General features: G+C 42.4%; 1 protein-coding gene across 8 annotated transcripts in view; it reads right to left on the bottom strand.

Annotated features, from left to right (window-relative positions):
* LOC146663026 (tudor and KH domain-containing protein-like) overlaps positions 1-24,598 on the bottom strand; it is a 33,777-nt gene extending 9,179 nt beyond the window's left edge. For 7 of the 8 annotated variants that reach the window (XM_085415614.1, XM_085415615.1, XM_085415616.1 and 4 more), the window contains exons 1-8: positions 24,465-24,597; positions 21,828-21,988; positions 21,629-21,720; positions 10,273-10,474; positions 7,904-8,043; positions 7,489-7,804; positions 7,237-7,403; positions 6,427-6,602 (exon numbers count right to left, since the gene is read on the bottom strand). In XM_085415614.1, coding sequence (XP_085271740.1) covers positions 6,427-6,602; positions 7,237-7,403; positions 7,489-7,804; positions 7,904-8,043; positions 10,273-10,474; positions 21,629-21,720; positions 21,828-21,957 — 1,223 coding nt within the window. In that variant the 5' untranslated portion in view covers positions 21,958-21,988; positions 24,465-24,597. Of the gene's footprint in view, positions 1-6,426; positions 6,603-7,236; positions 7,404-7,488; positions 7,805-7,903; positions 8,044-10,272; positions 10,475-21,628; positions 21,721-21,827; positions 21,989-24,464 lie in introns of all 8 variants that reach the window. The other variant, XM_085415620.1, reaches the window with a different exon arrangement.
* Positions 24,599-24,855: the final 257 nt, after the last annotated feature.

Here is a 24,855-nt window from a genome sequence, read left to right as displayed (position 1 = left end):
CCAAAATTCAGCTGAAAACCATGGCTGCAATCACAGCATTGTAAGATGGCGAAAGATGTAACCTTAGGCCCCCACCTCGATTCAGAGATTGTCTTTCCCTTTTCACGTAAATGGCCTTCTTGACTCTGTGCTCAAACCAGCGTTCCTCCCTGTCCAAGATGTTACATCCTCATCCTTAAAAGAGTGTCCACTGGCCTGTAGGTGTGAACAGACTGCAGAGTCCTGGCCGACGAGGCAGCTCTTCTGTGTTGTGCCATCCGCTTCGCCAGAGGTTGTTTGGTTTCTCCGATGTATAAATCCTGGCAATCCTCCTGGCACTTAACAGCGTACACTATGTTACTCTGTCTGTGTCGGGGGACCCGATCCTTGGGGTGGACCAGTTTTTGGCGCAGCATGTTTTGGGGTTTAAAAGCCAAAGAGACCCAGTGTTTAGAAAAAATGCATCTCAACTGCTCTGATACTCCTGACACATATGGGATCACTACAGGTTTTTGCTTGGGCAGCGGTTGTCCTGGCCATTGATCAGTGGTCTTTGATCAGTGGGTTTTGGTCAGTGGTTGTAGATCAATGGTTATGAGAATTTGCATAATTAAGATTAAGGAACTGACTTCCCAGCCCTTTGTTCCTTCAGTGGGCTGGTTTCAGTCATTATGCAAATGTACTGTTTATAAGATTGGGGAAACCTGCAGTCAGCTGAGACTGAAGAAGTCACTTGGATGAGTGATGAAACGTTTCTCCCACAAAACGCTACGTCCAGATGAACAGAATCAACTTTTTGGAGATTTACTTTCCTGGATGATTGAAAATGCATCAAGGAGAAACAGCAAGTATACAGAATGAAATGGAATGGGCCATCTGCGACGCTACAGACAGATTAACAGCCTTAGAAAAAGATCATGAGACTCTAAAGAAAGATTACAGCAAACTACACTTGTCGTGTATTTAGAAAACAGAAGCCGCAGAAAAAATCTGCGTGTGGTGGGCATTAATGAGGGGGGAAACCCCAGCCATTTCATGGCAGAGTTTTTCTCAGAAGTGCTCGCAAAAGAAAACGGTGATTCATTTACTATAACAGACCGAACCCACAGGACCCTCGCCCCGAAACCACGGACAGGAGAGCGCCCAAGAGCCATGATAAGGGCAAGGGATAGATTCTGCAACTGTCCAGGGGAAAAGGCTGCCTCTTCTACAAAGGATCACCTGTACACATCTTCCCTGACATGAACCCCGAGGTCAGCAAACTTCGTGCGACATTTAACCCCGTGAAAGGGAAACTGCGGAATGCTGGCATCCTGTACAGTACTACTATCCCGCGAAGCTGATTATAACAGTGAACAACACCAAGCACTCATTCACAGATCCACGTGAAGCAGAGAAGTTCGTCAGTATCCACATCCAGAGCCCAGCCACATCTACTGACAAGGAGGGATAGTTGGTGCCATCTCTACAAACAACATGACCCAGGAGGGAATAGTATATAATAATAGACAATCTTAAGGAGTTTAGTGGTAAGTCTGATGTCTACAGCCCATAAAAAGCTGGACAAAAATTGTTTTTCTTTTCTTTTCCATTTGCAGCTCAGTTTCGCTGCAAATAAAGAAGGTGTTCAGGTTTGAGTTCAAGGGGATGTTCTTTAGTTTAGTTCAAGAAAGTTGTGAATTTCAGAGGCTCACATCTAGAAAGGTCAGAGTAAGATCCATTAACCAATTACTAACAGTTAGTAACTATTGGCACCTCTACTGAAGGAATGCCACAAAATCTTGTCAATTTTGTAACATGGAACTCACTTAACCTCCTAGGACCTGTCCACTTACGAGGACATTCTACTGCCACTGTTCTATCAAAAATTTAAAATGAATATCCTCATACAGTATGTGGATCTCATTTTTGTCAGAAAAATAAATCAGGTAAAAAAAAAAAAAAAAAAGAAAATCTGGCAATTCTTTGTTTTTACATTCATGAGGTGCCAATATGCCCAAATATCAAAGAGAAATTAAAAATGCATGCCATGGAAGAGTTCAGGTCTCAGGAGGTTAAAAAAAAGTAAATGCGGATATAATATTTTTGCAAGAAACGCATCTAAAAGTACAAGACCACAACAGATTACGTTGCAAATGGATAGAACAAATATTTCACTCGTTTAATGCAGGAAGCAGAGTCACAGCTATACTAATCCAAAAAACAGAACCATTTACTGCAGCAAAAATATTACCAGACGCTCAAGGTAGATATATTATTGTAACTGGCAAAGTTTATGGTCATTTAGTTACATTAGTAAACATTTACGCTCCAAATATTGGAGCGTAAATAGAAGTCTGGGCTCGGGAGAACCCGAGTGCCCTGGAGGGACTTTCCCTGCCGGATACACGATGGACGGGTGGCAGAGGATCGTGTGCCTGGCAGGACTGTCGATCGAGGACGCTGAAGATATCTACCTATTCGGAACCATGATAACAGGGTTCTTGCTGATCGGAGCTGGCTTGGCCCTGGCTTATCGGAGAATTAAGAGAGCGGAACCGGCTGTTCAAACCCCCACAAGGCTGCCCGCTGGGATTGGAACGACAGGTGCGACTTCTCAGAAAGGGCTCACTGAAGGCAGCATGGTTAAGAGCTTGGAGGCGCTTACGACTGCAGTGAATGCTCAGAATAACACCTTTGAGCGTATGTATGTTGGATTACATCAGGAAAGAATCAACTCAGAACAACATCTCTGGGCGGAGCTGGATTACACCTCGGATCAGTTGGCTGCGGTCGTGAGGTCTCAGAATCTGCTATGTGAGCAAAAAGAGTGACAAGACCACAGAATCGACGGCTAATAACATCACGGAGAAGCTCGCAGCTATTAACGGGAGACTGAGAGACCAGTGTCGGAGTGTTAAAAACATCTTGAAAGTCTCAATTACCATCATAATGCGGCTACCCCTTCGGCGCCAGCTGTGGGCTCAAGGCCAAGGCCAAGGCTCAAGGCTGGAGCCGAACAACAACTCCTTGATAACGACTGTGTTGAGTCTGTTCCTTCCCATTCCATGCAAGGCCACCTGGGTTGGCTGGAAGACTGTTTACTTAGCCTGGCAGGGCGAAGGACACTGTCTCAGCTGAACTATGGACACGCACACACATACATATACTGATACTGATAAGCACTCACTGACGCATCACCCTCCCTATGTATCCCTATTGTGATTAATAAAGCCTTTTTTAATAAATTAGTCTCCTTAATATCCTATTTCATATGGAACAGAAAGAACCCAAGAATCAAGAAGAGTAGAGACCGACATGTCAGGGAGGGATGGGGTTGCCATGCATCCGTCTTTATTATTGGTAAGGTAATGTTCGTTCCATGTCGTTTTGGTTGAGCACTCGGGGGGCCGACTGGACAACGATGGAAAGTGAAAGTTGTTATCCCTCCTCATTAGAAGCTATGATCTATTCAGCTCTCCCTATCCCTAGACACGACCTTAAGAATCCTGTAATCTCTCATACAATTAAAATCTGAACTCAGATAAGGAAACATTACGGGTGGAATGAAGCCTCCATACTATCTCCACTCATGAATAACGCAACATTCACACCATCACTTTCAAACATTTCATTTCTCCAATGTAACCTTAAGGGGCTGCACTCAATAAAGGATTTATTCATCAGTAAGGGTTCCAGCAATTGCAAGAAAAATGTAACTTGCACAGTAATGACTTCTTCAAATACTTACAGATCAGAAGCTCTGTAAGGAGTAATTTTCTATCCTTTCCAGATCAACCCCCAGACTCTATCTTAGATAACTTATTCCAGTTCGATCCACTCAAAAAAGGACTAATAACAAAAATTCACAATGCATGGTCACAACTGGATGGAACTACCACGCTTGATCATCTGAAAGAGGCCTGGCAGAATGACCTTGGTATGAGAATCACAGATAGTCAATGGACAAAAGCCCAAGAAAATGTAAACTCTTCCTCTGTTTGTATTCATCATGGACTCTTACAGTTTAAAGTGCTACATAGACTCCATTTATCAAAGTTGAAAGTGTCAAAAATGTTCCCCAATGTAAACTTGTCCTGCGAAAGATGTAAACAGCAACCTGCTTCACTGGCGCATATGTTTTGGAATTGTCCCTGTAAAGCAACATATTGGAATAATGTCTTTCAAACCTTGTCTAAGATTCTAAAACAAACACTGAAGCCAGACCCAATCTGTGCTTTATTTGGAGTGAAGCCAGTTGTTGTAGATTTGTCAGCCACCCAAAATAATGTAATACATTTTGTGACACTGCTAGCACACAGTTTAATTTTACTAAACTGGAAGCAAAAAGTGCCTCCTACCAAATCAGCGTTAATACAAGATATAATGAAACATTTGCAGCTGGAAAGAATTAAACTCCTACTAAGGGGGAAGTTGGAATAATTCTATCCAACCCGGCAGCCTTTTATAGATCAATACAGCACAGATATAAACAATCACTGAGCCTCATTGGTAGTCCGATAAATAACATCCTCTGTCCAACTTTCTTTTGTTGTTTGTCGTATTTTATTCTGTTCAACTTTTACCGTATATATGTAATCAGTTATATTTGAATCTTTGTCATCTTTATGGAAAAGGAAAACTGGGAAACCAAATGAAGAGATTTGGAAAAAAAAATGCAAAAAAAGGTGAAAATTGAAAAATTGAAAATCGTTTTTGTTTTGTTTTTTAACATATATTTCTAGTTAGAGAAATTTAAGAGGTTTATCCCTCAAAACTTTAAATACACAAAAGTTTATTTTGAGTGTCTTCATAGTTTTATTTTTGAGACACACCAATTTTTATATACTGCAGAAAAAACAAAAATAAATATTAGAATGCAAATTTGCAAAAAAACAGCATGTGAATCAAAATAAACTATTTTCAGCAGTGCAATTTAAGTTCTAAGCATCCCAGAAACTATACAGAAAAGCATAAAGTCAAACATGACTTTTAAAAACACCAATGACAAAATGACGTCACTTCCGGTTTCGGCCAGGTAATGGCGGATATGCGATAGTTCGCGCTGACGTCTATTCCAAGGTAGGAAGTGTTATGAACAGCTGATCAGATCGTCAAAGCGTGTTTCTGGAATATTATGTTTTTGTTGCTGCAAGTGCTTTTTATGCAGTTTTTGCAAAGCTATATGTGGAAGGAAACGGTGACCGAGGACAAGCTGATGGCATAAGATGTAAGTACAACTCCTCCAGTTTCATATGCAAAAAAAATTATTGCGCTAGCTTACGTGGTTGCAGTTCTACAGGGATTTAAAAATAGTTACGCAAAACGGAGCGTGCCCGTTTTGATCGGTTTTAAAGGGTTTAGAAAAAATAAAGTAACATAGAGAAACAGTATGTGTGCAGAAAAATAAATAAATAAATAAAATACTCTGGAGGAGTCACACAAAGCCTGCTTGGTTGGGGGATATAAATTTGATCCATTTATCCCAAATTTGGTAAAACTTGTCTTTCTGGATTCCAAGAGAGTACATCAATTTTTCCATTCTAAAAATTTCAAGAATAGTTTCATACCAATCATCTAATGTTGGTGGGACTCGGTTCATCCACCTTCTTGTAATAGATTTTTTGCTAGCAGCTAGAAGAGCCTGCAGCAGCTTTATATCCGTCCTCCGTTCTAGAATTATAACATGACCCACGTATAAATTTACAAAGTCAAATGGAATCTGTACCTCAATGTTTTATGAATCCCACTCCAGTACAGGTACCGCCTGGGACAGTCCCAAAACACGTGATAATGGTTTGCCTCCACTGAACCACACTGCCTCCAACACTCTGAATTCGTATTGCTAAATTTACCCTGGACTAGAATCTTAAAGTATCTTATGATATTTTTCCAGCAATGTTCTCTCCATTCTAATGAATTAGTGGAGGACCACTGTGAGCAACATATTTCTTCCCAATCTTTTTCCAAAATGCTAATTCCAGCTTCACTCTCCCACTTTTCCTTTATATATAGAATACTGTCTTTCTTGCATAGAGTAGTGCATTGTATAACCTTGAAATAGATGTATTTATAGTTGAACTATGGGCAAGTTTCAGGATTTTGAGAAAGTTAGTTTCATTCTACGTTAAATTTATAATTTTCCATTGTTTATTAAAGGAATCTTGCATTTGAAGGAACCAAAGGTTACTTTTTCACGTTTACTTAAGGAAAGAAGACGACTCAGTAAAAGAAAGAAACCAAAGAAACCAGACTATACTCCAAACACATTACACCACACAGTAATGTGTTTGGAGTCCAAACACGCAAAAGGTTATGTATTCTTAAAATCTAAAAACTTGGTATGGATATCGCTAGCTGTCTTAACCACCATCACTCACTCCCACAGCTTTTCCCTCTCCTCAGCAACCAAATACTACTGTATATTAGTACAGTCACGTCTTCCTCTTTTATCCTGAATTCACCTACCTCATCCTGCGGAGGCTGCTCCTTGGGAGTTCCCCATTGTCCCCAAAGTCAACGTAATAAAGGTCCACCAGTCCAGAGCCTAGGACTCCCAGCACCCTTGCCCTGTTCCATGTGCCATGGTCTCTGTATGGAGCAGCCACAATGTCCCCTACAACAATGGTTTCCACTCGCTGATCCTACAGATCAGAAAAGCAGATGAGTTCAAACACAAATCAGACACTGGGTTGCAGAAGGTGCTGCAGGGATAGAGGTGCCCCTATGGGCTGTGTGAGCTTATTGTTAACATACTTTTTATTCACACGCAGGATCTCAGATATTTTTCTATATCTACTCGATGAATAGTTGCAGGCCTGCTTCTTATCATCAGAGCCTGGCTTTTAGCGTTCTCTAAATCACATTTTAAATGCCATTACTACAAGTTACCCAGCTTTCTGAACTGTTGTAAGATCTGCAGCACATAATCAAGACTCTTAAAAAAAGTCAGTTCTACCAGGGTAAAGAAAAAAAATACTGGCAACCGTCAGTATTACCTGTCAGCCTCCTGGTAGGCACACCGACGGCATCAATTTCAAAATCCTATATCACTGCATTCCCGAGTTATCGCTGAGAAATCAGTGATGGTAACAGATTCTAACCCATCCAAGACTTTTGTAGATTCACCTATAGTATCAATTTAAAAAAGGGAAAATACTTGGATCTTTGCAGTTTCAAGTGTGTGGAAGTATATCGGAACTCTCAACTCTCATTCTGGCCCACAAGGGAACTCTTGTGGAACAAGAGAGACACAAGGAGAGCAAGATATGTCCTTACTGTAGAGTTTCCATTGTTGTAGAAGTGGTTCATCTCCTCTGTTAGTTTGTCCAGCTGAATGGATCGAACCCCCAGGATCTGAATCCAGAAGTGGTTTGGGTTCTCTGATGCAGAAACATACACCTCAAGGTGTTCGTCAGGCTGGAAGCTCAAGTCTGGGCTTGCAACTGGAAAACACAGAGAAAATATGAAATTACTACACTTAAAGACACATTACATGGCTGCTCTGGGGTGACTGAAATCTGAACTCACTTTCAAACTTGGACACTTCAGAGAAGGTCTTAGTAGTTGTACTGCCCTCCTTCTTGCTGGCTTTTTTGATTTTTGACTCTCCCACCTGGTCAAAAAATGTTTCTGGTTCTCCTGTGGTCCCGTTGGCAAAGACAAGCACATTCTCCTCTATGTGGGAGAAGGGACTGTTGTTGTTCAAGAACAATAGAGGTTCAGTCTCTGTGTCGTTTGACTTCTGACTCACGACATTATGGCCACGTTTCTGGCGCCGGGCTGATGACTGTGAGATTGTTGTCCTCACCATCATGTCCTCGGTGACTTTTTCTAGAATCATATCCTTTGAACAGGTTTCAAAAGCAGGAGTTAGATGTCCCCTCAACTAAAATTAAAGGATGTGGTACACACAGGAGATCCAAATCAAGGCACTGTGCGTTACCTGTGCCTTTTTCACCTCCTGCCTGGTCCCTGTAATCGTCACCATGCCCTTTGCCTGTACACCGTGTGCTGGCTCTTTGGAACACACCACTTTGGCTCCTGTAGTTCGGGTGATCTGTTTCAAACTCTCTCCACCACGGCCTGCAATACACAGATAATCATGTTCTCCTAACAATTATTTCATATAGGGGTGAGATAAAATGGGGACTTTTTTCTTAAACTGACATAAGGCTAAGTGAATAGTTATCACGGGGTTCGAATGTTAGCCATTAAAACCTCATACATAAAGATAACTCAGATAAAGAGAAATATGATTAATGGTAAATTCACTTTTACTTATATAGCGCCAAATCACAACAACAGTAACCTCAAGGCACTTTATATTGTAAGGTAGACCCTACAATAATACATACAGAGAAATTCACTTTTCACACAAATTTAGTATAAGACTTTCTGGTTATGTTTACAAAGCTCACAGTGCAAAGAAGCCAAGGGACCATTTTCCCCATAAACTCTACACAAACAGTTTTTTTTTGTTGTTTGTTTTTTTGCAATCCAAGAAGTTGCCCCATGCTAATCAACAGAAAGAATGCAGGTTAAAGTAAATTCTGCTTTGGCTTCATTTTCACAGCCAGAACCTACAGCTTTCTAACATTATTTATGAACTACAGGGAGTGCAGAATTATTAGGCAAATGAGTATTTTGTCCACATCATCCTCTTCATGCATGTTGTCTTACTCCAAGCTGTATAGGCTTGAAAGCCTACTACCAATTAAGCATATTAGGTGATGTGCATCGCTGTAATGAGAAGGGGTGTGGTCTAATGACATCAACACCCTATATCAGGTGTGCATAATTATTAGGCAACGTCCTTTCCTTTGGCAAAATGGGTCAAAAGAAGGACTTGACAGGCTCAGAAAAGTCAAAAATAGTGAGATATCTTGCAGAGGGATGCAGCAGTCTCAAAATTGCAAAGCTTCTGAAGCGTGATCATCGAACAATCAAGCGTTTCATTCAAAATAGTCAACAGGGTCGCAAGAAGCGTGTGGAAAAACCAAGGCGCAAAATAACTGCCCATGAACTGAGAAAAGTCAAGCGTGCAGCTGCCAAGATGCCACTTGCCACCAGTTTGGTCATATTTCAGAGCTGCAACATCACTGGAGTGCCCAAAAGCACAAGGTGTGCAATACTCAGAGACATGGCCAAGGTAAGAAAGGCTGAAAGACGACCACCACTGAACAAGACACACAAGCTGAAACGTCAAGACTGGGCCAAGAAATATCTCAAGACTGGTTTTTCTAAGGTTTTATGGACTGATGAAATGAGAGTGAGTCTTGATGGGCCAGATGGATGGGCCCGTGGCTGGATTGGTAAAGGGCAGAGAGCTCCAGTCCCACTCAGACGCCAGCAAGGTGGAGGTGGAGTACTGGTTTGGGCTGGTATCATCAAAGATGAGCTTGTGGGGCCTTTTCGGGTTGAGGATGGAGTCAAGCTCAACTCCCAGTCCTACTGCCAGTTTCTGGAAGACACCTTCTTCAAGCAGTGGTACAGGAAGAAGTCTGCATCCTTCAAGAAAAACATGATTTTCATGCAGGACAATGCTCCATCACACGCGTCCAAGTACTCCACAGCGTGGCTGCAAGAAAGGGTATAAAAGAAGAAAAACTAATGACATGGCCTCCTTGTTCACCTGATCTGAACCCCATTGAGAACCTGTGGTCCATCATCAAATGTGAGATTTACAAGGAGGGATAACAGTACACCTCTCTGAACAGTGTCTGGGAGGCTGTGGTTGCTGCTGCACGCAATGTTGATGGTGAACAGATCAAAACACTGACAGAATCCATGGATGGCAGGCTTTTGAGTGTCCTTGCAAAGAAAGGTGGCTATATTGGTCGCTGATTTGTTTTGTTTTGTTTTGTTTTTGAATGTCAGAAATGTATATTTGTGAATGTGGAGATGTTATATTGGTTTCACTGGTAAGAATAAATAATTGAAATGGGTATATATTTGTTTTTTGTTAAGTTGCCTAATAATTATGCACAGTAATAGTCACCTGCACGCACAGATATCCCCCTAAAATAGCTAAAACTAAAAACAAACTAAAAACTACTTCCAAAAACATTCAGCTTTGATATTAATGAGTTTTTTGGGTTCATTGAGAACATTGTTGTTGTTCAATAATAAAATTATTCCTCAAAAATACAACTTGCCTAATAATTCTGCACTCCCTGTATAATAAAAGAGATACTCTGCCCTCCCTCCTGGCCAGCTGATCTGCTTGTCACTTACTGGAGCTTTTAGTTTTGAAAATGATGCCTGGTAATGAAAAAAAAAAAAACAATTGACATGATCAAAGATTCAGTCTACCTATTATGCGTCCAAAAGAGGACTGTGGAACCTCCAAAATCTCTGAGACAAGTTCACATTCTGTGAGCAGGTTCTCCAGGACACAGCGGGCCAGTAAGACCTGCTCCTTAGAGCCCTGAAGCAGGAAACATACGGTCGTCTTACATTCATGATCTCCTGAATCTGACATGACCCTCACTTGAGCTCCAGACTTCTCAGTCACCTGAAAAGTTAGCATACAAAGAGAAAGAAAGACTAGCTCAATCTGTGAAACTAATTTAAGACCTGCTTGTAAAACGTGGAACTCCAAAATTGCAATTGAGAAGTAGCAATGGCATACTGAAAAATAGAAAAAATCTTATATAGGTATGCAGGGGTGAGGCATTAATTCAAGAGAGAATTTCCTCAGTGTAAATATATTCAGCTGCATACACACAGGGACACTTAGACGTTATCATATCTTCATGGTGCTAACAATCAGACTGAACTCTAAACTTGAGCTGGGAGGCAACTGAATACAGCTAAAATACAACTGAGTGAAAAAAATAACAATCCATCTCACTTCAATACTTTATCTAACACATTAAGTAACTAAGAAATGAATCTAAGAATACATATTTACTGAATAGTATTTTAGGAAAATAAAAATTACATTAACAAAGTAAATGTCCAATTCATGGTCACTGGGGGGCTGGAACCTATCCCAGCTGCCTTGGGATGAGAGGCAGGGTTCACCCTGAACAGGTTGCCAGTCTCTCACAGAAAAACATTCACACCTATTAGCAATTTAGAATCATCAATTAACCACCCCCACTAATAATAATAATAATAATAATAATAATAATAATAATAACAACAACAAATTTTATTTATAAAGCGCCTTTCAAGACACCAAAGGACACTGTACAATAGGATAAAACACATAATAGAACAATGACACAATGAAGAACAATAAAACAAAAGCACAAGATACAGTGGGTTCACAGTGAATATGCAGACTTGAACAGATGGGTTTTGAATTGAGATTTAAACTGGGGGAGAGAACCAATGTTTCTTACATCAGGGAGTAGAGAGTTCTACAGCCTGGCAGCAGAGCAGCTAAAAGCTCTGCTTCACATGGTGGTGAGGTGGAAGGAAGGCACAGAAAGCTGGATAGAAGAAGATCAAAGTGAGCAGGCAGAAAAAGTAGTGCTTAACAGGTCACAAAGGTAAGGAGGAGCGAGGTTATGAATGGCCTTGAAGGTGAGCAGAAGAAGTTTGTATATTATCTGGAATTTCACTGGGAGCCAGTGAAGTTCCTGAAGAACAGGGGTGATGTAGGAGGGGGTTCTGGTGATAATGCGAGCAGCAGAGTTCTGAACCAGTTGAAGCTTATGGAGGGATTTTTGGGGAAGACCATGCAAGAGAGAGTTGCAGTAGTCAATGCGGGAGGTAACAAGACTGTGGACAAGAGTGGAAAGAGAAGGACGTAATCTGTTAATATTGCTTAGATGGAAGTAGCCAGAACAGGTGAGATTATTGATGTGAGATTATAGGAAAGTGAAATGTCTAGGATGACACCAAGGCTCTTCACCTGAGGAGAAGGGAAAACTGTGGAGTTATTGATAGTGAGTGAGAAATGGTTCGCCTTCAGAAGGTCAGATTTGGTGCCAATAAGGAGGATTTCAGTTTTATCCTCATTGAGCTTTAGAAAATTAGAGGACGGTGATGTCATCAGAGAAGGACCGGCGCTCAGCATTGCAGAGTGAGCACAAGGAAAGCGGCGGGGCCAGACAGCATCACCGGCCGTCTGCTGCGCTGCTGTGCTGACCAGCTAGCAGGTGTGTTCACTTCGATTTTAACGAGTACCTGGCTAAGTCTGTGGTCCCCACATGCTTCAAGAGATCTACCATCATCCCTGTCCCCAAGAACAACAAGCCCTCATGCCTGAATGACTACCGGCCAGTTGCACTGACCTGAAGAAAACCATCTCCTCTTCCATCCCAGACACCACAGATCCGCTCCAGTTCGCCTACTGACCCAACAGATCCACGGAGGACGCCATCGCCCACGTCTTGCACACAACCCTTAGCCACGTGAACAAGAAACAGGGTAACTATGTGAGAATGCCATCTCCAACAACGATGGATGAAGTGAAGAATCTGCTCAATGACGGCAAGACCAAGGAGCTGGTGGTGGACTTAAGAAGGAGTCAGCACAGAGACTACAAGCCCATTATCATTAATGGAGCTCCAGTAGAGTGTGCAGTCCTTCAAGTATCTCGGTGTCCACATCTCCTCAGACCTGACATGGGCTGCCCACATTCAGGTCCAGACCAAAAAGGCTAGGCAGCGCCTGTATCACCTACGACAACTGAGGAAGTTCAGAGTCTCTCCAGTGATTCTCAGGACTTTCTATACAGGCACTGTGGAGAGCATCCTCACACAGAACATCACATGCTGGTATGAAAACAGCGGTGTCAAGGATAAAAAAAAAACTCTCCAGAAAGTAATCCATATGGCAGAACGCTGCTGCAGGACTGCTCTCCCTTCCCTACAGGAAATTTACGTCAAGAGATGCTGAACTAGAGCAACTGAGATTTTGAAGGACCTGTCCCATCCCAGCAACAAACTGTTCCCGCTTCTGAAATCAGGCAGAAGGTTCTCCACCATCTGAACAAAAACAGAGAGGCTCAAGAGGAGTTTTTATCCTCAGGCCATTCGTGTGTCGAATCAGCAATCACCCTTAAGTGACTGAGACAGGACTCATTACCACATTCTCATATCATCCTGATCTTTCTGGCCTCACTATAGCACAGGAGACTTTAACACCCTTCCCACGCAATGTACACAAGCTGTAAATTTCCAGATTGTTTTATTTTATTTCTATTTATATAATGTACATAACTCACCCACTTGCTGCACATTATGTCCTCTTTGCATATACTCATTCACTGTATACAAAGTTCTGTCTGTCTCGCTCTTTTTTTCTTTGCACAGTCGAGGAACGTATCAGGTCACATTTCACTGCGTGTTACACCTGTATAACCATGCACGTGACAAATAAAGAATATTGAATCTTGAATCTGAATCTGAGATAAACCAGGATTTTAATTCGGATAGACATTCTGTAAGGGAAGAAGGTGGGAGGGAGGAATCAGGTCTGCAGGAAAGATTTAACTGGGTGTCATCAGCAAAACAGTGAAAGTGAAGATCAAATTCTAGAGGGAGGATGTATATTATGAAGAGATGAGGGCCTAAGACTGAACCTTGGGGGTACACCAGAAGTGACCGGGAATAGACGAGAGCGGAATGATTTCAGTTGAATAAACTGGGAGCGGTCAAGGAGATATGATTGAAACCAGGCTAGGGGTGTGTCAGAGATGCCGAGAGAGGAAAGTCTGCTTAGAAGGACGGAGTGAGAGATGGTGTCGAAGGCTGAGTTCAGATCCAAAAGGGCGAGAATGTCAAGAAGACCAGTGATCTTCTCGACATTAGTGACTTTAGGTAAAGCAGTTTCTGTACTGTGACATGAACGAAAACCAGATTGAAATCTCTCATAGATGTTATTATTAACCAGTTGTGAATAAAGTTCCAACTACTTTTCCGAGTATTTTAGAGATGAAGGGTAGATTAGAAATCAGATGGAGGTTGTTAAAGTTGTTAGGATCCAAAGAACGTTTTATCAGTATAGACTGTCCTGTATTTGGCTCCATCCATCTTCCCATCAACTCTGACCAGCTTCCCTGTCCCTGCTGAAGAGAAGCACCCCCAGAGCATGATGCTGCCACCACCATATCTGACAGTGGGGATGGTGTGTTCAGAGTGATGTGCAGTGTTAGTTTTCTGCCACACATAGCGTTTTGCATTTTGGCCAAAAAGTTCCATTTTGGTCTCATCTGACCAGAGTAGCTTCTTCCACATGTTTGCTGTGTCCCCCACATGGCTTGTGGCAAACTGCAAAGGGACTTCTTATGGTTTTCTGTTAACAATGGCTTTCTTCTTGCCACTCTTCCATAAAGGCCAACTTTGTGCAGTGCACGACTAATTAGAATTAGAATTAGAATTCAACTTTATTGTCATTGCACATTCACAGGTACAGGGCAACGAAATGCAGTTTGCATCCATCCAGAAGTGCTTTAGTGATATAGATATATTATAATATATATTAGCAATAATATAGATATGTGAGTATATTACAGAAATGGGTCTATTATGGTATGTTATAATGTACACGGTATGAAGTATGTTGTGAATATTCTATAACTATAAGTATGTACAGGCTGTAGTGAGTACAAGCTATGTACAGGCTATGAACAGGATATAAATATGAAAAACTATACAGAATATGAAATAAATAACTTTACAGAAATCTGAGATATACAGCTATACAGAAATGGGAACTATGCAAGTTGTAAACAGTTGTAGGGTTAAAAATTATCGAATGTACAGAATGATTATTTACACAGAGCTATACAGTAGTTCAGTTAAGATAAGTGAGATATAATTCCTACAGAGGCTATATAAAGTGCTAGTGGTTGTGAGTGGTGGTTCAGTCCATGTTATTATTGTGTGTTTGAGGGTACGGTTGTCCATTGTGGGTGTGTGTGTGTTCAGTCCATGTGTTAACGTGGGTCAGATGTCAGGAGGCAGAGTTCAGGAGTCTGACAGCTGTGGGGAAGAAGCTGTTCCGGTACCTGGTGGTCTTAGTCCGGAGGCTCCTGTAGCGCCTCCCAGAGGGCAGGAGGGTGAAGAGTCCATGTGATGGGTGACTGGGGTCTTTGATGATTTTCCCAGCCCTTTTCAGACACCGCTTCCTGTAGATGTCTTTCATGGCAGGAAGTGGTGCTCCGGCAATGCGCTGGGCAGTTTTCACGACCCTCTGCAACGCCTTCTGGTCCGAGGCAGAGCAGTTCCAATACCAGACTGTTATACAGTTGGTCAGGATGCTCTCGATGGTGCAACGATAGAAGTTCACCAGGATGTCTGAGGACAGGTGGTTCTTCCTCAGAGTCCTCAAGAAGAAGAGGCCCTGGTGAGCCTTCTTGACCAGCTTGGAGCAGTTGGTTGTCCAGGTGAGATCCTCGGAGATGTGGACTCCCAGGAACTTGAAGCTGCTCACACGCTCCACAGCCGTCCCCTTAATGTGGATGGGTGGATGTGGGTCAGCATTCCTCCTGTAGTCCACGATGAGCTCCTTGGTCTTCTCGGTGTTAAGCAGCAGGTTGTTTCTGTCGCACCACTCAGCCAGACGATCCACCTCCTCCCTGTAGGCGGCCTCATCATTGTCACTGATGAGGCCAATCACCGTGGTGTCATCTGCAAACTTAATGATGGTGTTGGAACCATCAGCAGGTCTGCAGTCGTGGGTGAAGAGGGAGTAGAGGAAAGGGCTCATCACACAGCCTTGTGGTACACGGTGTTCATCGTGACTGTAGATGAACAGTGGTTATCCAGCCGGACATGTTGGGGGCGGTTGGTCAGGAAGTTCAGTAACCATTTGCAGATGAGGGAACTGATGCCCAGGTCTGTCAGTTTCCTGATGAGTTGTGAGGGGTGGATTGTATTGAATGCTGAACTGAAGTCTATAAACAGCATTCTGGCGTAGGTGTTGTTGATGTCCAGGTGTGAGAGGACAGAGTGCAGTGCGATGGAGACTGCATCCTCTGTGCTCCTGTTCTGGCGGTATGCGAATTGGTGGGGGTCCAGGGTGGGGGGGAGACAGGATTTGAAGTGTGCTAGGACCAGCTGCTCTAAGCACTTAGTGATGATGGGGGTGAGTGCTACTGGGCGGTAGTCATTGAGGCAAGATGGGTTGGAGTTTTTGGGTATCGGGACGATGGAGGTGGATTTGAAGCAGGCCGGTACCACAGCGTGGGCCAAGGACAGGTTGAATATGTCTGTGAGCACTCCTGCAAGCTCCCCAGAACACGCTCTGAGAACACACCCGGGGATGCCATCAGGGCCTGCAGCCTTGTGGACATTGATCCTGCTCAGCACCGCTCCTACATCAGTAGGGGAGAGAGTCAGAGGTTGGTGGTCTGGCGTCACGTCTGCTTTGGTTGTGGTTGTAGGGTTCCCTCGCTCAAAACGAGCATAAAAGTTGTTGAGCTCATTGAGGAAGGAGACATCAGAGGATGCGGGGGAGGGTTTGGTGGTCCTGTACTCTGTAATGGTCTGGAGTCCTTGCCACATGCGTCGGGGGTTGGAGTTGGAGAAGTGTTCTTCTACCTTCTTTTTGTAATGGTGTTTGGCTTTTTTGATGCCCTTCTTTAGATTAGCCCTGGCTGTACTGTAGGCGTGTGCATCTCCTGACCTAAAGGCGGTGTTGCGGGCCTTCAGGAGAAGACGAACATCCCGGTTCATCCAAGGCTTCTGGTTGGGGTACATGGTGATCCGTTTCTGGGTGGTGACACTGTCTGTGGTTTCGGAGATGTAATCCAGTACAGATGAGGCGTACTGGTCCAGGTCTGTGTGGGTGAACATATTCCAGTCTGTGTTTTTAAATCTGTCCTGGAGCACTGCGTCTGTCCCCTCTGGCCACACTTTAATTGTCCTCACAGCAGGTTTCACACGTTGGATGAGTGGTGAATACCGAGGTGTGAGGAACAGGGAGAGATGGTCCGATTGTCCAATGTGGGGGAGGGGTGTTGCTTTGTAGGCTCCAGCCAGGTTGGAATACACATGGTCTAAAGTCTTGTCTCCTCTGGTGTGGCAGGAGACATGTTGGTGGAATCTGGAGAGGACTGTCTTTAAGTTGGTGTGGTTGAAGTCGCCAGCAACAATAAAAGCAGCCTCGGGGTGTTTATTCTGGTGTTTGTTAATGGCTGCAGAAAATTCTTTCATGGCCAACCTAGCATTAGCGTCGGGGGGTATACAGTGGGGCAAAAAAGTATTTAGTCAGCCACCGACTGTGCAAGTTCCCCCACCTAAAATGATGACAGAGGTCAGTAATTTGCACCAGAGGTACACTTCAACTGTGAGAGACAGAATGTGAAAAAAAAATCCATGAATCCACATGGTAGGATTTGTAAAGAATGTATTCGTAAATCAGGGTGGAAAATAAGTATTTGGTCACCTCAAACAAGGAAAATCTCTGGCTCTCACAGACCTGTAACGTCTTCTGTAAGAAGCTTTTCTGTCCCCCACTCGTTACCTGTATGAATGGCACCTGTTTGAACTCATCATCTTGCACAATCGGTGGCTGACTAAATACTTTTTTGCCCCACTGTATACACGGCAGTGAGTATGATAGAAGTGAGTTCTCTGGGGAGGTAATAAGTAGGGGTGCAACGATACACAAAATTCACGGTTCGGTTCGGTTCGATACTTTGGTGTCACGGTTCGATATTTTTTCGATACAAAAAAAATGTTCATGCCTTTTTAATTTGTCATTTATTAAAATTATAAATATATATTTTAACTCAAAAGTACAGTTTTTAAATTTAACCCTAACCCTTGTGCGCGTTTTTTATTTTGACAGCGAATGCGCACCTGCGGACCACTTATGTGCACCCCTGGTTATTTAGCTCGTCATATTGCAGCCACAGAAATTCTTTTGTCCATGAAACCATAAAGCTGCACTTTCTTTTTGCCTTATAGTCTGATTTGTCATAACTTCTCCGTTTTGTGGTAAGCTTTTCTTTGGCTGTCACTTCTTCACCCCGACCTGTCTTATTTGGCTCAGCAGAACTAAAATATATATACTGGTACTTTTACACACGGACTCACATAAGCTCAGCGATTCTCTGCGCGATCAACCTCTCACATGTTTAAGCTTGCTGCGGGAGATTTCACTTGTCATGTTTGCATAGTAAGCTAACGATTAATAAGACGATGTCAGAGGAATTGGTGCACAAATTATCATCACTCACAGATCAGTGCTGTCATTGCAAAGTGAAAGCAAAAAAACAAGCGCAAATTCAAACGCGATTTCAATATGTCACATATTGACAGTGGCTCACCGATGCCAATGACATAATTACCCAGCTACATTTCTGAAAGAATGCAAAAGCATTGACATATATTTTTCCTACAATAGCCCGACGGGCAGGGCAGAGAGATTTTTGTAGCCCGACTGGAAAGATCGCTAGCTCCGGGACGTCGGGCTAGCGATTTTGCAAGCCCTGTATCTGATTGAGGAATCACTCATCTTTGGAAAAGAGAGTTTATTACAGAGAAATGTCTCTTTCCAAAATAAAAGCTATACTATCCGCTTCTTCTGGGCTATATTCTCAGCAGCATAAGGAGAATCACGTGCTAACAGCTGTCTAAATGACTCGGCTAAAGTTAGTAGCATGCTTGTTGTTTTTGTCTTTGCACTAGGATGATGTCGGCGTAAATGTGCAGTCATATTCGTTGTGTTCCCACTAGTGCTTTCAGGTTAATCTCGTTGAAATGACCTTAACGCCACAACACGGCAAATCTCCGTTAACGAGCTACCGCCGATCGCCCCGTGCATGGGGCTAGACGGCCAACACGTTAACGAGCTAACTGCGCTAACACACTAGTTCACACCAATGTAATTAAGCATTGCATGGCACATCCAACATACTGTTTTACTTTAGTCCATGACTCGCTTACCTTCAGGGTCATACGTCACATGAAAACCAAAATAATTCCAAACGCCAGATCTGAATGAGGGTGGGGGAGGTCCATCTTGCAAGGAGAGCTTAACTTCTGTCTCGCTAGCTTGCCCTGCGCTCTTCCTCCTGACTATGCTGTCTGTGTTGAGCGCTCAGTGGATCTGCGCTCGACAGTGCAGCCTAGGCGGAGTAGTCGAACGCAGATTCACTGAGCGCTCAACACAGACAGCATCGTCAGAAGGAAAGTTGATAAAATAAATTACAAATGTTGTATTGTTCGATACATATGCGTACCGAACCGAAAGCACTGTATCGAACGGTTCAATATCGATACGAATATCGTTGCACCCCTAGTAATAAGGTCTGCATTTGACCATTAAAAACTCCGCATTAGGTGAGCAGTGACTCTCAGTAGTAGTGGAGTTCATGCACCAAGCATTGTTAATATAAATGCACAAACCTCCACCTCTGGTCTTGCCGGAGTCATCTGCTAGCCTGTCGGCTCGGTGTGTGTAGTGTCCTGCTAACTCGATAGCATTGTCCGGGCAGCTGTTGTTCAACCATGTTTCGGTGAAAAACATGACATTTGAGTCCATAATCCGTCTGTTGTTAGTGATGGAGAGCCGTATCTCATCCATTTTGTTTGCCAGAGAACGGACATTGGCGAGGAAAATACTGGGTAAAGGCAGCCGGTGTGGTGTTAGCTTTAGCTTATCCCGTAGCCCTCCGCACCTACCTCGCCTTTGTTTACGATCTCGGCGCCGTCTGCGTGCACTTCCGCCCGGCCGGGAAGAATGGGCAGCCTCCGGTGTTCTGGAGATCTCTGGGATGAGTCGGAGATCGGCGACAAAACTGTTGGAGTTATGAGTCCAGATGTCCAGAAGCTCTTGTCTGCTGTAGGTCAGCAACGCACAGCAATTCTGGACGAATAATCCGGTTAAAAGTAGATAAAAAACCGCTAAATAGCAGATTCTGGAGAGACACTGAGCCTCGCGTTGTTCACGCGTCGCCATCTTGGATGTCCTATGGACAGATTCCCCCACCTGAGCTGTAGATCTCTGCAGCTCGTCCAGAGTCACCATGGGCCTCTTGGCTGCATTTCTGATCAGTGCTCTCCTTGTTCGGCCTGTGAGTTTAGGTGGACGGCCTTGTCTTGGTAGGTTTACAGTTGTGCCATACTCCTTCCATTTCTGAATGATCGCTTAAACAGTGCTCCGTGGGATGTTCAAGGCTTGGGAAATCTTTTTGTAGCATAAGTCTGCTTTAAATTTCTCAATAACTTTATCCCTGACCTGTCTGGTGTGTTCTTTGGACTTCATGGTGTTGTTGCTCCCAGTATTCTCTTAGACAACCTCTGAGGCCAACCTCAGGGCAGTTGTGGAGCTGTTTTGCAAAGAAGAATGGGCAAGGATTTCAGTCTGTAGATGTGCAAAGCTGGTAGAGACAGACCCTAAAAGACTGGCAGCTGTAATTGCAGCAAAAGGTGGTTCTACAAAGTATTGACTCAGGGGGCTGAATAATTACGCACACCCCACTTTGCAGTTATTTATTTGTAAAAAATGTTTGGAATCATGTATGATTTTCGTTCCACTTCTCACGTGTGCACCACTTTGTGTTGGTCTTTCACGTGGAATTCCAATAAAATTGATTAATGTTTGTGGCTGTAATGTGACAAAATGTGGGAAAGTTCAAGGGGGCCGAATACTTTTGCAAGCCACTGTATCTATGCTCTAGCTGCGCAAGCTTTGGCCTTCAATGCTCGGAGTTCATAGGTAAAACCAGGGAGCAGAGCGAGTGAAGGAAACAGAGTGAGTTTTTACAGGAGCCAGAGAATCAAGGACATTGAGTAAACAATTTTTATAATATAATAACAAATCATCAGGAGCAGAATAGAAGTCCGGAATCTGAATATTGTCCAGTCTGGTAGTGAGAATGTCCATACAATGTTCTTGATGTTGTGGAATGAGATGAGACGGTTTGGTTTGGTAGAAGAGCAGCTGAGACTGAGGTTAAATGAAAGGAGGAAATGGTCAGTTATGGGAATTTTAGCAGCAGAAAGATTCAAGGGAGTAAGACCAGAACAGCAAATCAAGTCCAAGGTGTGCCCTTTGGAGTGAGTGGGAAAAGTCAATAAATTGTTTAAATTCAAAGCCCTCGAGACAGGGGGAAAAGTCTCTGGTGACCAGAAGGTCATTATTATATATTCATATTATTATATATGAATGTTGAAATATCCCACCAAGATAACATTTGGGGAGAGAGATGAAGGATGGGTTAGCAGATTAGCAAAGTCACTGAGGAAGTCAGGGTTAGGTTTTTTTTTTTTGGGGGGGGGGGGGGGGGGGGGGGTGTACAGTAGCTATCATGGTGGGAATGGGTCCAGTCAGCTCACATGCAAGGCACTCTAGGGAGCTAAAGGTATGAACATTAACTGGCAGGACCTTCAAGTGCTGACGAAAAATGATCGCGAGACCACCCCCACGACCTGAGCAGCGAGGTTTAGAAAAGCAAACAAACCCCAGAGGAGTAGATTCATTTAGCGGAGAAAAGTCATCAGGTTTTTGCCAGGTTTCAGTTAAACAGAAAAAGTCAGACTTATTGCAGAGTACCAAGAGAGAACCCACACAAACACAAAGTCCCCAGCCAGTTGGTGGATTTGAACTCAGGACCTTCGTGCTGTAAGATAACAGTGCTAACCACCATGTTGCCACAAAATAAATGCATTCCGGTTATTTCCACTCATTTACAATAAACGTTCAACCACACGGAACAAGCAACAAAGAAGCAGACAGTGAAAAGGTCTGAACAACTCACCATGTCTAAAAATGTGGCTTGGCATCGGTACATGTTCCTGTACACCTCTATAGGAAGCGTCATCTTGGACACCTCAGTGTTGGGACCCTGATCTGTTAATATCAATCATATACAGATAAGCTCATAATAAAATAAAATCTATTAATTATCATACACAAATTAGGTTTGGAATGATACCTGTTCAATGAGAGATACTTACTGCTCTTGGTGCCGTTTATGTGGCGATAGATGATGTAGCCCAGAGTGGCCCCGACGGAAAGCCCTGCAGCCAGAGCCACTATTTTCCCAGAGCTCAAGCTGGTCTTATGACCTTCCTTCACTGCATCCATGACACCTTGTGCACCCTGCAGGATGCTTTACCTAAACACACACACGACACAAGTCTCCATCCATTGGTACTATCAGCCTTATTAATGATCTACTCCTCCTTCTTCCATCCATGTTGCCAGCTACAGTTTATAGAATGTTTTTATTTGGACATCTTATTGCTTCGTCCTGAGAATGACCCCTTATTGCAACACAGAAACTGTGGCTCTCAAGAATAGTCATCAGCACACATTGTGCCACATCTACTTTGAGCTAGGTAAACATTCATAAATAATATGATTAAGAGCAAAGAGAATTTAAATATCAGTTATTTTTATAAAGATATCTTTGTTTCAATTAACAATAAATAAAACATCAAAAAGAACATTTAAACAGAAAAAATATATACTGTATCAGATGTTGCTCAAATTCAAACTCAAAAGCCCAGGACCTTTGAATTAGTTAAACAAAAGATTCAGGTCAGGCCACTACAAATATTCTTTGGTTTTTTTAAGAGGTGGACTTTCTGGTGTTTTGGATCATTGTGCAGCTCCAGAACCCAAGTGCACTTCAGCTTGAGGTCATGAACAGATGGCCAAACATTTCCCTTCAGAAAAACAACTTCATTTTGTGTTTACTTGCGTTATCTTTGTCTAATATTTACATTTGTTTGATGATCTGAAACAGTCAAGCGTGACGAGGAGGAAGGAAGGAAGGAAATCAGGAATGGGTCAAACACCTTTTTTTTTCTTTTTACACCACTATGTATATACATACACAATGCAGTACTGAGGGTTTCTATTAAATTCAGATTTAGACAAAACTGTACTTTCAAATATGGACCATCTCATTCAAAAGATAAAAATGATTACATTGGTGTGGCTCCCAAAAATCAACTGTCTCAATGATGTTGCCTGTTGGAATAACCTCACAGGTACTTGGCCAATTTGACCAAAAAATGTAAGACTTTCTGTAAGATAAAAATAAACCGAGGATCAGTAGAAAGAAAACATGGACATTGAGACAGAGGAAGAAATATAAATATATAAACATAAAATGTGATTTTTCATATCTGAGACGATCTATACATCTTTATGTGATGTGTGTATCGGAAACATTGGCTTGAAAAAGGAATATGTACAATGAGCAATGTTTATTTGGATGGAGTGGTTTGTCATATGAAATTATTCAGAAAAGCGTTTTGAAAAGAGACTTTCTGGCAATACTTACAAATGAGAGAAAATATTTTTAAAGTCCAATTTATCATGAACAAGAACCAAGTGAGTGACTTTTTGGATCTTTATGAAGTTGCACATAAGGCAGCTGTGCTTTATAAACTGTTAAACAAATAGAAAAAGGACACCTTCAATACTCTGAGGATTTGGCAAAAGGACCTTGGATGTGCAATGAGCAAGAAGAACTGGTCTGGAGTACTCTCCAATACTAATAAATACCTTTTAAAAAGGCCCATGGAAAATTCATGCCATTTCTAAAGTAATACGTGGGTTTTATTTTACCCACTTATAGTTTGGATGTAATGTGCAACAATTTCTGTTGGAAATGTAAATCAGAAAAGGAACATTTATTCATGTTATTTGGGAATTTAAACAAGTGTATCCCTTTTGGGAAAAAAAAATCTAGATCGTGTAGTGGACTGGTTAAGTTTGATAATACCCAAATCACCAAGGTTATGTTTTTTCTGAGACCAGTCGGTCTTACCCACTGCATCCAAATACTGCTTTGTGGTGGCAAAAGCAGGTGCTTTTACAGCCACAAGAATAACCCGAAGAGTATGGAAAGACACATCCTCCCCAAATTTCAAAAACTGGACAGAAGCTATGTAAGAAATTGGATCATACAGAAAATGTTGGCAAGAATTGACTATGATACTAAAAACTTTAGGAGATCTTTGAGAGGGCAGTTTGTAGAAATGGTTGTAGGTTAGAATCTCAAGCCCAGCCTTTCTTTGTCTTTCTGTTTTTATCCCAGTTTTCTTCCACTCTCTTTTTACATAGGCATGTAGTTATGATCAGCACATTCACGGAAAATCAAATAATGACCCCGTCTGATCTCGTTAAACAAAAATTTTAAGAACGACTTTCATGACTCACACTATTGAGTGTAGGCTTCAACCCAGCTGCCTTCTAATGAGAATCGTACTTAAAAACCCATTGAATGCGGCATGTCTTCCTAAATATAACACAACGTGATAATTGCACCCTGCATGCATTTGCTCAGGAGTGTATATATTTTGGGCATTTGATAGTTCTGTTTAGCAGCAGCTTACCACTTTAGGACAATAATATAGAACAAATATTACATTTAGATTCGAATACTGCATGCAGTCTCCTCGGACCTGCTCATACAAGATAAGCTAGCTGCTGCTTTCAGCACTGACACAAGGTAACTAAACGCCACTAGCATGCTCAGATACATGATATCACAGCCTTTATATGTTTTCGACGCTAATACGATTTAGAATCAACGGCATTTTGGAAAGAGTTTCCACTCCCTTCCCACTCGACCTTACCTGTCGATTTGTTAACCTCCTAGGAGGAAGTTCTCAATAAACCGGAAACAATATTTAGTATTTAATTTTCGAATATTGAATTTTCTAATGTGCAGCAGCAAATTAGCTATTAACACTAAAAAAAACACTTTATAAATAATTCACTATGAAAAATCTATTAACCACAAACGTGATTATTTAAATGAAACATTTTATTTTAAGCCGTCAACCGGAAGCCCACTTCTCGCTGTGCAAGCTGCGTGCAAGCTCTCTCAGCCCAGTGACTGTGAAGAAGAGGCGTTCCCCTCAGAATCAGACCTCAGCACCACCCGGTGGCAACAGACAGACATCACAGACAACCTGTGTGTCAACTCTTGTGCTGAATACATTCATTTGTTTTAATATTTGAGCA

Source organism: Rhamphochromis longiceps, linkage group LG8 (genome assembly GCF_057381845.1).
Source record: "Rhamphochromis longiceps isolate RC_006_pf linkage group LG8, R_longiceps_female_GT1.1, whole genome shotgun sequence".
Taxonomy (NCBI): domain Eukaryota; kingdom Metazoa; phylum Chordata; class Actinopteri; order Cichliformes; family Cichlidae; genus Rhamphochromis; species Rhamphochromis longiceps.
The sequence above is the reverse complement of the archived record's forward strand: the minus strand, read 5'-3'. Positions and strand labels throughout refer to the sequence as shown.